Source organism: Metopolophium dirhodum, chromosome 9 (assembly GCF_019925205.1).
Source record: "Metopolophium dirhodum isolate CAU chromosome 9, ASM1992520v1, whole genome shotgun sequence".
NCBI lineage: Eukaryota > Metazoa > Arthropoda > Insecta > Hemiptera > Aphididae > Metopolophium > Metopolophium dirhodum.
In genome coordinates this window covers 13,299,825-13,318,950 of record NC_083568.1, presented here as the reverse complement: position 1 = coordinate 13,318,950, position 19,126 = coordinate 13,299,825, and the positions used below count along the sequence as shown (strand labels likewise).

The 19,126-nt window shown below is 34.1% G+C and overlaps 2 protein-coding genes across 8 annotated transcripts in view; one reads left to right on the top strand and one right to left on the bottom strand.

Moving 5' to 3' along the window:
• Nucleotides 1-19,126, bottom strand: part of LOC132951777 (uncharacterized) — a 260,467-nt gene that overhangs the window by 138,837 nt on the left and 102,504 nt on the right. The gene's annotated exons all lie outside the window — the stretch shown is intronic.
• On the top strand, nucleotides 4,626-6,111 carry LOC132952786 (uncharacterized). Its single transcript, XM_061025213.1, has one exon. The coding sequence runs from the start codon at nucleotides 4,773-4,775 to the stop codon at nucleotides 5,610-5,612; it is 840 nt and encodes a 279-aa protein (XP_060881196.1). The 5' UTR covers nucleotides 4,626-4,772; the 3' UTR covers nucleotides 5,613-6,111.

Here is a 19,126-nt window from a genome sequence, read left to right as displayed (position 1 = left end):
TAACATACCTACATTAATTTTTTTGACGACTTCAAATTTTTAGGTCATTCTTTGCATTTAAAGATTTTTAGAGCATTTTAAAGTTTTTTCTAAATTTAAATTTTAAATTTTATTTTTAAATTTGTACATGTTTTTATAATAAATGTATCATTTAAAGTCTAAACCTATAGGTACAGAAAAAAAAAATAGTTAATTTTCAGATTAAATAAGAAGTCGAAATGATAAGTTCTGACTGTAAAACTTTTATTCAATCATTTAAAAGTTTAAAATGTACATTAGAATTTATTTCTTTAATATTAAAAATAAAAATAACTTAGTTTACTATTTAGAATAGTTGGGGCATTTTTTAGTTTTTTTGGAACATTAAAATCATAAATAATAATATATGATAATCAACCCAGAAAAAGTCAAGGGGGGGAGCAACCGCTTCTACTTGCCTCCCCACCTGCGGACGCCCTTGTAGCGGGCTGAGGATAATTTCCCTCTATTTATTTAAAAATAAAAATAATCAAATTTGGTTGATTCCATGGTACAAGATTATTTTTTTCGTAGAGCTTATTTTTAAGGGCAAAATGAGGTCTGATTAGAAGTTGAGTTAGAAGTTTTGGACCTCAGATATTAATTTTTCAGTTAAATGCATGTTTATGGGTTAATGGAAAATATTTTTTTAATATATTATACGTATATACATTTTTAGAAAACTGCCAATTCAAAAAACGCTCAGTGTAGACGACCGTACAAAATGAATGTGATGTTGTGCACGACGGAAACGCATCGTCGCTACCAAATCGCAACAGCCCGCGGTTTATTTCAGACGGTTCGGAGAATCGGTCTAGTCTGGCCCCGATAATGTCGTTTATATGTTAATTATAGATGTCGCGGTCGTTTACCGATCGGCAACCGGTTATCGGTCGCCGACAAAACGCATGTCTGATCGAGCAAAGTGTTTAGGCAAACACACAAATCTGTAGAAGTATTCTTAAACCAGAGGAAGATAATACCACCGTTATGACACACAGCTTTTAATATTATCATACGAGTTATTCACTAAGCCAAATAAAAAGTACGAACTAATGCAAAGTACAAAGTCTTTTGATACACCAAACTCGACATTAAGCATTATATGCTTACTAATTGTATCGTTGCAAGGCGCAACAATCATTATAATAATACTAATGAGGTTATAAAATGTAAAGGTACATAAATTCTTATAACGCAAGAGCTGGAGTTACTTTAAATTATCAGTATTTATTGCATAATATTATTAATTAATTAATCTGAATACCCGATAGGTACTAATAATAATCGAGTAATTCATTTTAATTGAGAATTACCTAAACACAAATTTTGATTTTATAACGTCACAAGTCACAACCGTGGACTATAATATTATTTTAGTACTACTTACTGTATATTATTATTTGGCCATTTAGGCAACTGTGTAACACACAAAATAATCGAGATTCGAGAGAAACAAGAGTGTACTTACCTACTTCGCACATCCCGTTTCTTATACACACGTGACAAGGCGGACTTCGTATCGAATTTGTTAGTATTTACTTTCTACCGTACAAGTGTCAAACACTCTTCGGCCAAGTTTCATTTAAAAAAAATATACATCAAATAATATATTTTGTTGACCCGGGTTTTATACTAATACTTATACTAATAGACGAGCCTTCCGTATACCATATTATGCACTATGAGCCGCGGTGAGACATAACACAGTGATGCAGCAAAATTTGATGTCAGGTTTACCACTCTGTACAATCTATATTGTATGTCTATAAAGTAATATTGTATAGGTACTTATTTTGTGACTTATGTAGTTTAAGGATAGACCTTAAGTTAAAGCACAAACTACAATGAACAAAATACAAATGTATTATTATTTATAATATTTTATCACATAAAATACTATACATATAATACATAGTATTTTATCGTACTTTACGCCTGGTACAGTTTTAAAAATATTGTACTGCCAGCAGCACCCTTTAGTCCTATCGTTCGAACTGCTACTATTGCCCGTCTATTAGAACAAGGTATATGGTTTTAACCCTTTGAGTTTCATAACATGCATCAACCATACATAACACATACAGTCGTGCCATGGATGCATTTATGCGTCTTTGATTTTAAAAACTCTACAATTATTTATTACCGTAATCAACATTACGGTGACGTTAACAGCTGATTGTACATTAAATAACAAAATCCAAAGAAGTCCAATGAAAAAGTATCAATGAAGTAACCACTGGCAAAAATTAATTCGGCACTGAGACACTGAGTGGTACAATAATCAATATGTTATGAAGTGAAGCTCCAAAATTGGATTTTACAAATAAGCGCAGAGGTTATAATGGTTATATATTTGGTGCAGCACTATTGTTTCTGTCAAAAAGTGCACCACGCAATCGCTGTTATCGGTAAGACTTTTGAAAAATATTAGTAAATAAACCGCGGTCCTCGGCAGCTTCAAAATGCACAGCGAAAGGGTTCGTCGAGGGTTTAGCTCGTGGGTATTACATATACGGGTGTATGTTTTTGGTTATCTCGAATTGGCGTGGCGATAAGTATCTCTAGTCGTGAGGGGGTGTCGTAAATTCGTGAGGTTATTTCCGTGTGCACCGCAAAGTCTAAGAATAAAGGGTATTCGCAGCGTATAGTTTTCTCGACCGAGTACTGAATATTATTATCATATAATGTCCACGCGCGAACGAACCGATAAAATAATGGCACGTGGATTCCACCATACATGCACATTGCACAACATATATCGGCGCGCCGCTCGTGCGAGATCTTTAATTAAAGCGATATTAATGACTTACATATTGTGGTACGGTATAGGTGGTACACAAAATATCACGTCCGAACAGTTCGAACGTCCACCACGAATTCGTAAAACCGAGGTTTTAAGGCATACTACGAAATGTTGGGTGTTAAAAAAAAGACTCAAGACATCTGATCGCCTACGCACAACTAGGTAATATTCTATACGAATATAATAATATTATGGCTAACAAAAAGTTCAAAAATATCCACAATGTTTAAAATAAATTCCACTGACCTCTCCGCTTTAAGATCGGCAAAAATATCACTCAACACGTGCCATGATGTTTCCAAAGGTATATTTTATGGGGGTGGCTAAAGAGGCTGCAGCTCCGCCCGAAATGTCTTGGAACATTTTGAAAAATCAAGTGTTTGATAGTCATTGGTGATACGACATTTATTGTGTTTTCTTTTTTTATTATTTATATATTTATATTATTAATTGTTACATAATATAACCAAAAGCTTTCCATATAAATAATAATACTCATAATATACTAAAATAGGCTTAACGAGCATAACACGGGTATAATGTATTGAACTTATTGATAACGTCTGAGGTGTGACCAATATTTTTCCAATAAAAAAATAAAATATGTAAATATTTTGTGACATATTTTTAGAGTAAAATTGTTGACTCATTTGTATAATGCTCTTCGTTTCTTAATATTTGAAAAACTATAGGTTTAGAAAATTATGTTTGTTTTGTGTATATTATAGTTAAGGCAAAGAAGTTATAGGATTTGCATGTTTTATTCTGGGCCTCTATTTTATAGCAAACCAAGATATAAATATAAATCATAGGCCCCCCCAGTTTAAATCTAAAATTTTTTTTTTGTATATTTTTGCATATTTTAAAGATTTAAAAGAAAGTTGCATATTTCGTTATTTTGTGCATATTTCATGCATATTCTACATAAAAACTTAGAAAATTAAAATCTAGCGGGACATAGAGAGAAAAAAAAATTCTAAACCGTCATTCTATAGTAAGATAAAAAAGGTTCTCGGGCGGGATGCGGGCCGCCAGTTGCCCACCTCTGTACTATAATATAGTATATATACATTAACATTGTACACCACCCGATGCCCGTGTAGACTATGTAGTATAAAAGATAACTTATCTTTATTATTATATTTTATTAGTTTCATGTCGAAGTAATTGGCATTTAAGTATCTATATTAAATTTTATATCAACATTATTATGTGTCCAGTGCCCGTCAGTAATATTACGTTAGTATGGTGTTAAGTGTCGATCGATACGAAAGTGCGTGCCGTTTGTTGTGTTTTCCATGCTTACATTTTTCTTTTAACATTTCTGCTAACATTTTGCACAATGCCAAAATTAAATGCAAATATATTTAACAAGTATGTGAAAGAGTTTGGTGATGATACATTTGCTACCGATGGTACTATGCTTTATTGTAAGATTCGCGAAGTTAAAGTAAGTGCTGAGAAAAAATGTACAGTAACTCAACATATAAAAACAAATAAACACGAACGATTATTAGCTCGTCGAAATAAACCTGCAGAAAATAAACAACAATTTATATCACAGCCGCCAAACAAAAAATCTGTTTTTTCACATGATTTATGCAAGGCTATGATGTGTGCAAACATTCCTTTACATAAAATTTCTAATGTTCAATTCCGATCGTTTCTTGAAAAATATACTCTAAATGACATTCCTAGTTTATCAACGTTGAGGAAAACTTATACAAACGATTGCTATTTAGAATCTATTGATCAAATTAGAAAAGACGTTGTGGGAAATAAAATATGGGTTTCTATAGATGAAACGACAGATGTGCAAGGGAGATATATTGCAAACGTAAAAATCGGAACTCTACTGAAGGATAGACCCGGAAAAATATATTTACTAAATACTGAAGTTTTAGAAAAAACCAATTTTTCTACAATAACCAAACTTTTTGACAGCTCAATGTTTCTCCTGTGGCCCGACGGTGTTCGTCACGATGACGTCCTCCTATTTTTAAGCGATGCTGCGCCATACATGAAGAAAGCAGGTACAACTATCAAGGCTTTGTACTCCAAGATGATCCATATTACTTGTATAGCACACGGATTATATAGAGTGGCAGAAAATATTCGGAGTCATTTTCCTAGAGTTGATAAATTAGTGGCAAAAGGAAAGCAAGTATTTTTAAAAGCATCTTCACGTGTTTTATTTTTTAAGACAGAAGCTCCCGGAGTCCCTCTTCCTCCCGAACCTGTACTTACACGTTGGGGTTCTTGGATTGAAGCTATTTCTTATTACTGTCAATATTTTAAGCAAGTACGAGATGTTATGCAACATTTTGATTCTAACGATGCTGTATCTATAAAAGAATCTCAAGCCCTTCTAAATGAAATTTCAATGGAACCAAATTTGACTTTTATAGATTCAAATTATGGGTTTTTACCATCAACCATAACTAAATTAGAATCACAAGGTGTATCACTAACTGATTCAGTAACAACAGTAATGTTCACAAAAAATAAATTGGACGAAGTAGCAGGTGACGTTGGAATGAAAGTAAATACAAAATTTAACCAAGTTTTAGAAAAAAACTCTGGGTTTGCAATAATATTAAAAATTTTAAAAATTTTGAATGGAGAAAAAAGTTCATCGATGGATGGTTTACCAGAAGACCTAACGGGAAATGATTTAACATTTTATAAATATGCACCAGTAACATCAACAGACGTCGAAAGAAGTTTTTCTCGGTATAAAACCATACTGGCCGACAATCGGCGATCATTCGACGTAGAAAATATTTAAAACAAAATTAATTGTGCAATACAATGATTTTTATATTTCTTTTATATCTAATTTTTTTATTTTACTATAATATAATTCAATTTTTTTTTGTGCATATTTTGTTGCATATTTAATGAATTTGAATGCATATTTTCAATTTTTTATGTGCATATTTTTCCAATTTTACCTCTTATAACTTCTCTGCCCTAATTATAATCATAATTAAAATTGTCTACAGTAGGTTAAGTTATTAGTCTGGTATAGAAAATATAATTCGCAAATTTACTCATAGTTTTCTATACTTATGTTTTCAAACTTAAATTTCCGTTTGATTAAGAAACGAAAAGCGGTACACGAATGATTTCCCCAAAATCGATTTCAAATTATTTGAATAATATAAATAAATTCTAAGCCGATTTACAAATAAAAATGTCTTATATAAATATGATGTCATTGCGTTCTTTGTATGAAAAAAAAACTCAAAACTCTGGATATGTCCCTGTATCTTTCCTACCGTGAAACTCCGAAGACCGGCCACACGAATGCACGGAGTGTTATATTTACCGAATCGTATTGTTATCTCGAAACCATTAAGGTGTAATTGAAAAAAAAATATTAAATATATAATTTAAGACGTCTCGAGGGCGGTGGAGGATCGTAACGGGACCGTCTTTGGACGGGGGTGCGGGATGTTGACGACGCGCGTATAACCGTTCGCGCGGGATGTTCGTCGTGGTTCACGTCGATGATATTATTATTATTATTATTATCATCATCATCATTATTATTATTATTATTATTATTATTATTGTATACAGTCACGCGGAAAAAACATGCATTCCATGTACGGCCGCCGCGGCGCACACGCCATATATACACTGTGTTGTACACGAGCCCATTCGAATGTATATAATATAATATTCTCGTCCCGTTTTTATTACCTTCCCACGAGACATTGTAATATTCAGCGCGCGCACCTGTGCGAAAACGCTCTTTGCACATTATACAACATAATAAAATGTGTATACGTCTATACCCGCCTACCGTATATATTATTACTATTATTATTATTATTAGGTATAATAATATTATAACGTATGCGGCCCGCGTACAAAGTATCGAAACGGACCGAATCACGCGATCGCACGTAATTGAAACCGTTTAAACGGCGACGATTCGTCTTGCGTCGCGACGTCTTTATGGACCCCGCCGGGCCCTGCGTCGCGTGAAACGTTCCGTCCCGCACCGTTCCATCGGTCATCTTAACGGCGCTCCGGTGCAAAGGTCCCGCGATATGGGTATACCTATAACAACTATATATCATAGAGGATCGCTCGGGCAAAGGCCGGACGGATCGTCGCTATAATAATATAATATATCGTTGGCCTATTGTTGGTAGTGACGTTATTATATAGGATTATAGGTAAATAGATGGGGAAAGGCCATGTGTTTGGTGGTGGTGGGAAAGTGCCGACGTTTTGTTGCAAGAACACGTGTCTTCTAGGAACAAATAAACCACTTTTTTGTACCATTTTTTGCGCGTTTTATAAAATGGGCCTTTTTTATTACTTTATTTTAAACGGTAGGGGTAAGCTGGCTACAGAGGTGTAATAGTTGACACTCATCAAACAAAATATATAAAATATATTTATATTAATATACATAATATGTTGGTCATAACGCAACATCGTCTATGCAACTCAATCATATTATATATTATAATTCAATATCCATTATTACACGGCGTAAAACCAAAATTGTGTGATTTAAATCCCTTCACACGACGTTATCAGCTGGTTAGGTTAGATTAGGTTAGGTTAATTTTTTTTTTCAATTAATTTGATATTATAATACTTTCGTAGGTAGGGGAAAGGTGTCCAAAATGGCCACCATAAGGTTCAACACAGTGTCACACTTTAGGATTTAATTTTTTTTTATGAAACCTTCAAGACTGTCTAGTTAAACTTATCAGGAATCATAATTTCCAATCAGAAATTATTTTAAACAAATAAATAAAAAGTTATTTTTATTTTTTTAAACAGTACAAAATTGTTCACTTTGCCCACCTAGGTGTTCAAAGTGGTCAGTCAATGTCCACTTAATGACCGCCAGCTTAAAATTTCTATTATTATTATATTATATTTTTATAACTTTTCTTTGATAAATAAGTAACTTCATTTCAAGCTTTAGGTCTCTTATTAATATTTTTATAATTAATTAATAAATTAATCAAACTTGATATTTGTTTGTTGAGTGACAAAGCTATTTTATAAAACAAACATATCAACTTAATAAGCTTTTGAAAACAAATAAATAAACCACCATAGTGACCACCATGGTCACCATAGTGACCACTTTGCCCTTTTAATAATGTTTAATTTACTATTTAAAAAGAAATTAAACCTATTATTTAATTATCTTAAGCTAATTCTATAATATATGAAAACGTAAATAGATTTCGAAAAAAAATAATTTGGGTATATTAATTACTATGTTTATAAAATATAATTATTTATTCAGAGCACTTCCCTTACATCAACAGCATCTAAAAATGAATTTTTTTTAAACGGAAACGGTACATTTTTTTATCAGTTGATAAATATGATTACAACGAACCAATCCACATGATGAAACCAGCTGTTTATTTATTTACGGCAGAATAATAAGACATGACTACTTTACCCGCTATGGCCACTTTGTACACCTTTCCCCTATACCTGTTCATAACGTGTTACAAAAATAAATGGTTTTCGATAGGTAGTTCTTGTGTCATTTTTTTTTTTATTAAATATTGTATCTTTTATTGTGATATATAGACATATAGTTATAATAGTTATATATATAGTTATCCGATAAATTAATTCAATTTTTATACATTATATTATATTGTTATATTATTTATTTATTTATATGTTTTACTCATAAGCATAACATAATAACCGCACCATTCACGCTCTATATTGGTCGAGGCAAATTTAAAAAATAGAGATTTAACACGTCAATATTACATTGCAGACATTGCTGTGTACTTTTGATGCAGCCCGCTTGGTGGCATGACCCAAAGGGTTTCTATAAAAATAGAAAATTTCAAACGATACTTCGCTGTCACTAAAATCAGATATCAGATATAATGCTATAAAACGGGAATAACTATTATTATTGCAGGCCATAAACGATGCTGGTTCCTTAGAACACTCTTTAGTGGCGCATTCGGACACCTACTTATTTTGTGTAAAGGGTATTAGCAATTTTTTTGGTATCCTCTACCTTATATTAAATGTTTAATATATTTTGAAACCTTCATAATAGCATTGATTATAAATACCAGTATTTATAATAGTATATACAATCAGAATCAATGATAATAGTTATGAGTTGTTCATCTCATAATGAAAAAGTCCATCAATAAATTTCCCTGTCCCCAGAAACTCACCGCCAATTTGATAAGAGTGCGTCAACTGAAATTCACTGCAATGGTACCTTATTTTGTGTACGTAATCAACCAACGGTAATAATGTCGATATGGATAAAACATATTTCGATACATTTTTGAAATTTTTAATATTTAGACCCGCCTAAATATGCGTAGGTCCTTGAATATATTATATTTATATTTTAATGTAAATGAGTTTTCAGACACCCACTAACTTAATACCAATTTATTGAAAATGGTCGGCAGCCACTGTTTTCCGGATAGACTATGTTCCTTTCGCATAAATACACATTGGAGCGTTTCCCTCGACCGACTTTTATTATTATTACTACTATTCATTATTATTAATATATTTTTTTTTTTATCAAATACTCGTTTATTTTAATTTTTTTTTGTCATATATTTTTTTTTCGCCTTTTCTGTTCCAAATTTTAATAATGGCCAACTATAAATAACGGTTTTTCATTACAATGTTACCGGTCCCGTTTGTTTTCGTGATTTTAATTTTTTGTTTTTTCATTTTCCGAGAACGAGAGCGGAACTTTGCGCTAAGAAAAAGGGGTTGAGAAACCTGAAAAAGTTGCTAGAGAAGGGTCGACGACACCGTCGTCACCGCCGGTGTGTATCCTAACAACACTGATTAAAACAACAGCGACCCCTTTGCCACTGGTGCGGTTCCACCACCCGCCCGGTCCACCTGTGCAGAAAGACTTCCATAATAATGTTTCTCGCGGTTTTTGTTTATATTTTTGTTTGTTGTTTGCCGCGCGATAAAAACAAGAGAGGGTCTTCCAGTTATGATGTGCGCTGCGTCACTGCAGCCCACCGTTGCCGTCGAGATCGCGAGGCTCCTCGACGGAAATCGAATAATAATAATTAACACCATGTCTTGGCAGCTGCTGGCGAAAAATTTCCATAACTAACTACTTGATTAATATAAGACGCTGGGAAAACATCATCAGCGAATGACGACGAAACGCGACGCCTTTGTCGGGCGAAAATCCGAATACCTACCCGTCTGCCATTGTGCGTTGTAGTACCGCGATGCAGACGGCCCTGTAATATGACAATATTACAGTGTTCACACCCAAAGCCTCACGGAAAACAACATTTTATTAAAAATGATAACCACCATTTTATTAAAAATGATAACCACGTCATACCAAAATTATTACGTTTAATTAATACAAATATTTTTTCCTCCACCACAATATATCTTTGCTATATCGCCGCACCCTACAGCTCAATGGCATATTGTTTTCATGCGAATTAGACGATATTAATATAATATTATCAAACTTAAAAATCAACTATACACATCGTGCATGAGGTTTATCGATTTATTTAATCATTGTAGCCTATGTTTAATCTAACGACATTTGTGTACGAGTCGAGAATTTCCATCGCCCTAACTGGACCTATTTATTTATTTATTTATTTATTTTTTTTGGGGGGAGGGGGTGAGAGGGGACTAACATTTTAAATCACTTAAATAGAACAAAAAAATGTATTGTTTCGCTTTTAAATACAATGTTACGATATCATAAATCATAACTGATGGTGATAATATTATTACAAAAATACTAGGAGGTTTTATATATATATATATATATATATATATATTAGTTTTAATGTATGGTCCTATAACTATACTATAATGGCGATCAGCAGTGATTATTTGTACATATTTCTGTTTAATTTGGTGATTGCAGTTCACACGAACAGTTTGTTCGTTCAAAATCAGAAAAACATTTTCAGTCTAAACATTTACCACTTAAGAAAATATTCTAAGTACTTTTTTGCAAATGAGATTAATATTACAATAATTTTTAATTGTTTTTATAGAGCTTTGAGCTTACGAAGAGTGTTTTGGTCCTGCTTACAAATAGTACCTATAGGTACGTCATATACTATGTACTTCAAAGTGAGTACTTGAGAGATAATTCGTATACACATATTGTATATTAGGTATATATATATGTGACATGTGTGTGTGTGTGTGTGTGTGTGTGTGTGTGTGTGTGTGTGTGTGTGTGTAAGAAACTGTTGAACTTAATTATTTTGTCATTTTTATCTTAACGTGAAGCAACTGTATGATTAAGTTTTTCAATGTACACGTCACGTGCGCTCCGAAGACTATACTTACATTATATATAACATATTGTATACAGATATAGGTGATGCGCATTCGGAGTCCATTCGGAAAGAATAGCAAACACGACACCCGGATAATAATATAATTTCATTACACTGCAACCACCCACCCCAACGAGTGTATATAATAACAAGATTCGGTTTTGTCTGGATTTCCCCCTCCACGTACACACACACACACACACACACACACACACACACACACACACTCGTACACCACACATGTACAAATAACAAGTGGGTGTGTGTGTGTGGGTGTGCTGCGTCGTTTCTTCCGCCGAAGAAGAAAACCGAACGACGCGGGTTGCTGCACGCTGCAACTGACAATTATGATTACGCGGTAGTGTCGGGAAAAGCGCAAAAGGGGAAATAGCATGTACGTACACACGAGCGGATGGATACGGTGGAAAGGATGGTATAGTAGGGGAGGGGGCGAAAGGCTTCCTTTAATCTTCACACGTGTCTTGTCCCCGAACATTAAAACGCTGTACAACACTACATTCCACACGTTTTAACGCCTCTCACTTCCGCCTCGACACGCACGAGCATTATATTGTCCTCGTTTCGTTATTTTGCGCTGCAGGAGTTAATTACTTTCCGAGTCGCCGAGTCCGCGGAAACCGTGTCTCCGTCTCTCGAACGCCGTCGAAAGTCGCTGCGAGAAGGATATAATAATAAGCCGTGTTCGCCAAACAGATAACGCACAAAATACGCGTTTGGCAACGGGCGCGATGCGTTCTCGTCGTTGACGTCTCAGCATTTCAAACATTATATACTAATATATTGCATTGAAATTTCGCCAACGAATCTTCGCCGTCGCTGCTTTATGCCACAGCAGAAGTACCTGCTCGAGCGAGACACGAATGAGCAATATTTATCGAAAAGTTGTAGGCACGACTGGATAAGGTAAATAAAGAGAGAGAGAGAAAAAAGGAGCTCATTGCTCAAATGTTTCAGAATTTTGGATGGAATGCAAAACACCAATTGCCAATTGCCAATGATCACCACAATAAGATCCGCTTCTAAAATAAGTATAGGTACCTACCGTCCCACTCTAAACTTAATATTATTTAGATTATAAAAAAAATAATAGATAACTGTTTCAAACGATTTGGTTGCTTTGAAGACTTGTATTTATGATTTTTAACCAAGAGCATTCAATGACATTTTTGACTTTATATCAAACCGAGACCATTTTTGTGTGAATTTAACAATTTAAACGTTAAACAAATCATTATGTTGATTGACATAAAAAAAATCAAATTCATGCTGGAATCATGTTAAATTAAAAATAAAATACAACAAACAAAACCAAGAGTAAACACGTTGTTGCCGAAGAAATACAGTAATATTGTTGTGTCATTGTAGTTTCAATTTCAGACTAAAAAAGAAAAAAACAAACAAAATACAACTTTACATTCGTTACGCAATTTTCATTTCAATTGATTAGTTGAATGATTCAACACTTTTAACCTGAATTTGCTTATTTCAAAAGTCAGTGTTTCCAATGAATTTTCAGTTGCAGAAGAATAATAGTATATAATATAGGTTTACGTCTTGTGAATTGATTCGAATCTTATTGTGCAGTTCAATGACTCGAATATTTAGTTTGGTGTAAATATTTTTATTTATTTTTTTACTAAGACCGACCAATAATTTATTCATAATGAGTTTAGTAAAATACAAAGAACAGTTATATAAAACTTCCATAAGGAAAAAAAAACTTGTATATTATTCATTGTTATTTTTTCCCTCGTCTGGAATGTGTACTTCTGCAAAGGGTCGCGAAAATCGAATCAAGCAATTACTTACGAGCACATCCAATTTTATGCTAATTACCCCCTCCCCGCTATCTCCTGCCGTCGAAATTGATTTGGGATACATCGGGGTGCCAAGATCCCCGTTGGCAGCGGCATCTACTTAATCGAGTTTTAAAATTCTTTAGTTTTTCAATTAAAAGAGACCGAATCGCTATTTTACGCGCCACGTCGTCTTCTACAATATCATCGTGATTAAAATTCCGTAAAAAACAATAATAATAATAAACTAAACATAATAATAAAATAAATACAATATTACATACTCACACACGAATAGTAAAACCAAATAAATCTGTGATAATTCTTCAATTTGCCTCGTGTAGGTATCGATGTAGGTATTTAAGTCACCGACCACGATGCATCAAATGCAGCAAAGATCATCTTACAGTTGAAGAATGTATCATGAGTTATTGTGCAAACATGTTCTATGTTTCGGTGTTGCTCCTGCTAATAATTATAAAATCTGCCCATCGTAATATTATAACACTGAAGCTCACATAATATTTCACGACAAGAAAAACTCTATATTCGTTTAAACAACGTTATAATCCCCCAACTATAGGGGTGGGATTTCGATGCACTTTCCATTGTCATTCGAAAGCTAGCTACGCGATTCTCGTTAAATAAAATGTTTAGAGCATTAAACAGTACAATCCTGTTTTTATTTTTTTTTAATTTTATTTTAAAATGTTTACTTAATTAAGTAAGTTGATATTAAGCTAACAAGGTTTTTACCTAATTGAGTATTATTAATCGTAATTTTTCGATTGAATCCGTACGATGTAAAAATTAAAATGGGCGGTGATGGTAAATTAAAAGAGAATAATTCTTTTTTCAGATTAAAAGTTCGCGTAGTAGACTAGAAATTTTGCAGTTCTGAAAAACTTTTATTAAATTTAATAAAAAATATTTTTTGGTTCAATGTTATGACGTTATATGTATGTTATATGTTGTAATATGTTTTGCGCTATTATAGTATTTATAAATAGTTTATAATATTAAAAAAAAAAACAATAAATAAAACAAAGCACACCGATAGATCATAATAATAACAACGCTGACGTATTTCTAGTCCATTTCCAGGTACGCGTAACCGTTATTATAATATTAAGCCTCCGAGAAGATCGGTACTATTATAGTTGTAAACGCGTATACAATTATAAGGCTCGAACAATTAGTAGCGAAGATAATAGGGTGAAGGGCGTACAATTCAGTGTTTAGAGAGAGTCATCTGTTTCTCGGCTCGTTTGTTGGAACGTTTCCGGTAACCGCTTTTACCCGAAAACCACGAAAACCCGAATGCTTGGCTTGAATCGTGTATATAATATCATATGTATAGTGTATACGATTGTATTATTGCTTAGAGCGTAGAAATCATACATTGATAATATTATTACTTTGCGATTTTCTATATTATATAGGTGCAATGAAATCACAATATTATAATAGATTTTAAATGGTAAAACATAATTTATTTAGTACTTTAAATTTCAGTCTTGAAAATAGTTTAATTTATTTACATTTAAAATTTTACCGTTCTGTGTAGTAAACAAATTAAAATTAAACGAGATATTGGTTTATTTTATATTTTGAGCGATGTAAAATGTATGGTTTTTACAATTATCTGATTTTTTCCATTACCCTTATTATCATTACTGTTATTTTCTATAAACGAAGAAATTTAAAAAAATATTTGGATTAATTAATATATTAAACTATTTATTTTATACAATGATCCTATTTACAGCGTCCTGCTTTAAATTCTTAAGATATTTATGTTTCGTGAAGTTTTTAAACCCTCAACCCTATTCTTAATGTACAAATAATTTAAATGCCTAGTTTATAATTAAAATGTTCCAATTGGCCAAACAATTGAAGAATTCTGTTAGTCAAATCAATACATTTAAAAAGGAATTATTTTATTCTGAATACATATTTGTTTAATCTTTATACCTAGGTACTCCAATCTCACGTTTATTACTTACGTCAAATTATTATTTTAGCAAAACAAACAAAACGTTTATTAAACTTCAAAGTATAACCGGTGTACTGTGTCTTACAATATAATATACACATTAAACCTATATACAGTGTTTACCGGTAGCAAATGTTCAGAGAATAGAAACAGATTATACGCCCTTTTGGTTGGCTATCAGGATCAAAGGCTTTTTTTCTATACTTGTGAAAACAGGGGTGTGTTTACAAAGTAAGGGGTTGTCAGATGTATGCTACTAGGTCAGTAGGCGTGCGAGGGCGATTTGATTTCACGACCATTTCCCCGGGCTCCTTGTCATATCATTTTGCGACACTATCGTTAAAACGTCAAATAATGTCATTTGGATTTTAGTTCATATTTCATTATAATGTTGAAATTGATTATGCGTCCACCACCCCGTGATTTCATAACGTTGATTATATATTTCAAAATAATTCTCCACATTCGTGATGGTTTTGAATATTTTATCATATTCGTCATAATTTTGATTTATACCTACCTATCAGATGTCTAAAGTAGATGATTTTACCTAATATAATACCAAATCGTTGACATTTAACAATAATATTGTAATTATTACAGGACTCGAACGGTTAGGAGTAGAGTGGAAAAAGTATGTAAAGATGAATTTAAAGTAGGTACTGAAAATGTAGTATTGAAATTATAATAATAAAAAAAAAATTCGAGTCAACCTTTAAGTTTTTTTTTTAAATCATCGATGGTTTGACAGAGAAGAAAGTGATCCATCAAGTTTAGAGTTTCGACGTTCATAATATTTTTTATGTAAATTCTAACAAATGAAGAAAACTTTTTTCTTTTACCTTATCGTTTAATATATTTAAAGCGGTTTTGCTTGGTTAGAGTTCGTTTTGAAATAATGAAATATCTAAAGAACAATGTTTGTTCAAGATTCGAAAACTGATGTTTGTGTCAAATAATGTATTTCGGGAACGTAAAAATAATGGAGTTAAACTTATACACATTTATCGAGACGATTTGTTTTTGGAAATGGAAATGGCCATCAATCGTCGTCGACGCCATCGACGACGCCGCCGCTATAAGAAACTTTGGGTACCTAGAAATGGTCGGCCGAAAGACAGTAAATTTTAAACATAGCTATAGTCCGGAGGGGGCGGAGAATCGAGTAGCACTCGACTGCGAAGAGGAACGGCAGCGGTGGTGTGAAATCAGTTAAGTAGTTCAATTTAATTTGTATCGGACCGAATGGGCGTGTGCATGCGTGTACAGTCGGAGAGGAGAGTTAGTGCCAGTTACACACTGCAGAGAAAAAAAAGAGAGAGAGAGAGAGAGAGAGAGAGAGAGAAGATACGACTGCGACGGCGACGACGAAATCTGTTCTAATGTGACGACACGATAAGCCATAAATCCGAGACTAAGTGTTAAAAACGACCGGGAACACAGGCGCCCCTTGTCTTGTCGATCTCTGATTTACGTGAGTTCCTTTCTATTGCCGCCTCCACCCCATTCGCTTCCGGTCGGTCACTAAATACGTACGCGTACAGCGGCGGTGTTCTGCAAACACGCAGTTATTGTTGCGTTTACTTTTATTTATTTTATTATTATTTTTTGTTTGTGTGTTAACCCTACACATAATCGACCCTCGCCGAGGAAATCGACGAATTCTCGTAGTCGCCGTCGCCGCCACCGCCGCCCTGATGCGTAATACGACGACGACGTCGACGACCAAGGCCGAATCCGACGAGGGATTATAATAATAATATTATTATTATCATCCGTTACCGTCACCGCGCGCGTGTATGATATTATTATTAATACGTCTGGGGAATGGGATGTGATGCGCACAAGGAAACGGCATTGATTTTTTTCATCCCTATATTATTATTATTATACACGCACATATTATTACTATACAACCGTTGTTTTAATTCAAACGCGACGTTAACGAACGACCGCGGTGTATTATTTTCACACGAGGCTGTTATATATAACGAACTATACATAATGCCTCAGACGACCACTACCACAGTCGCTGTCCCGCGTGTTATATTACGTATAATATCTGCATGTTTTCCGCCGTATAATAATAATATTATATGATATACTCTCGAGGCCTCGTCCCGGCATTGGGATAAGTCCACAATACTTTTATAAAACGAAATGTCATTTGGGAAAATGTATTATTCCTCAACAATAAATAACGGAATCAGCTTGTTTTCGATAAACATTTTAAAAATAAATAAAAAACGAACCCGCGACAAAATTCAAAATTGTAACCACGATTCCGATAGGTATTGGCGTGATAAAAAAAATATGTTCTAATCTACATTCGACGATTTTTAATACCTACTTAATTTCATTATGTTTACTGAACGAAGACGGCAGATCCTTATTATTGCGTGCAGTATAAATAAATAATAATGAAAAATAAAAAACGTTTGCCGTGGTATATAGGAGGAGGTGTATAACAAAAAGCGAATTTAAGTCGTTTTAGTTCGACCCCCGATGTCTCTCGCCCTGTCAAGTCCAACCAACTTAAACCCGTCAACACCACCCCTGTCCACGTCTATTTAATTCCGTTTCTCTCACCCTTAATTAAAGCCCCGACTCGAGACCGCGTCGAGCTGCGCGCCTTCTCCTCGGTCGTATTGCCGCGCCGCCGAATTAATCCCCTTATATTTCCTTCGACCTTTTGTCACATTTTCTTTACGGCAGAATCGGTGGCCACGCTGGTGCGGTGTCGTCGCACTAATATTTTGCATTTTATATTAAAACCACGTTATCGGTAAACCCCGTCGATTGATTTAATAATACTATACACACGCACCGGCGCGTTATTCCGCAAGATATATGCCTACTGTATATTATAATATATTGTTCACTCACACGCGCGTATATATAATAACACGGCGAAATGGAAAAAGCTTCCTCCGGTGCATCTTTAATCTTAATCAATTTTCATTAGCGTGTACACTGTTGTATACGCGCACGACGTACGACGGGTAAGCGATGATGGCGCGGTGGTGATAGGGGGTGAGGTAGGTGGCGTCGGTGCTAGCTGTATGCAAGCGAGCGCCCAAAGTGTCCCTTATTATTTCCCCCCTACTCGCACCCATCCTTGTATGTGCACTACCACCGAGACTCTCCGTTGCCACCGACGCCGCCGATATCATCCCCGTTGTCCCCTCCATCTACGGTACAGGCCTAACACGCGTACGCCAAGCCGCCACCGAATTGTAATTATCATGATTATTTGAGCTGGCTGTATGGAGAGTTTTTGTCCTTTTCCCCTCGCGTCCATCCTCACTCCCTCTGTATCTCTATCACAACGTCCCCTCCTACCCACCACTCGTTTGCCGACTGAAACTTTCTTGTGTGTCGCTCGACGTTTCATTGTGAGTTTATGTGTGAGTGTGTATGTGTGTGTGTATATATGTTTATGTTGTATAACACATATAAAGCGCAAGAAGGTTTGAAGAAAACGGACGAGAGTGTCGGAGAGAAGGTCGGGGCGGAATCGATTGCTGATGTGTTTTTACCTCCTCCCACCACCATTTCCCTACCAAACTCACCAATCTACAGCCCACTTCTTCCCCTGACGTCATTCGCATTAATGGAAAAACAACGAGACGAGCATTAACCGGATTGACGGATTTTATCGCAAAACTCCTCAAAACAACAACATCGGAGACATTTTTGAAAATAATCTACCAAGTGTTTGGTCGACGTCGAAAGCGAACTTTCCGAAATATATTATACATAATAATATCGTAATACGTAAATATATTACTTCAACTCAAAGCACATCACTATGATATTATGTCGTTTTTGTTTGTTCATTATTTTCAGTAAATGTTTGTAGGTTACCCGAATACTATACCTTTTTACGCTGTAGAGTAAATAAATAAATTGAAATATCCAAATTATACACAATATATATTTGAGATTTAATCATTTTTTTATACAGCATATATTTCATCCTACTTTGACTTAATTTGGAATTTCGTAGTTATTTCATATTATAAATGTATACTATGTAATAGGTACTTAAGTAAAGCAATGGTTTTATAAAAAAAAAAAACATAAGTTTTCCTCAAAGTTTAAAATATGGAAACTACACACACTTTACAATACACCTGCTCACTAGCTTTTC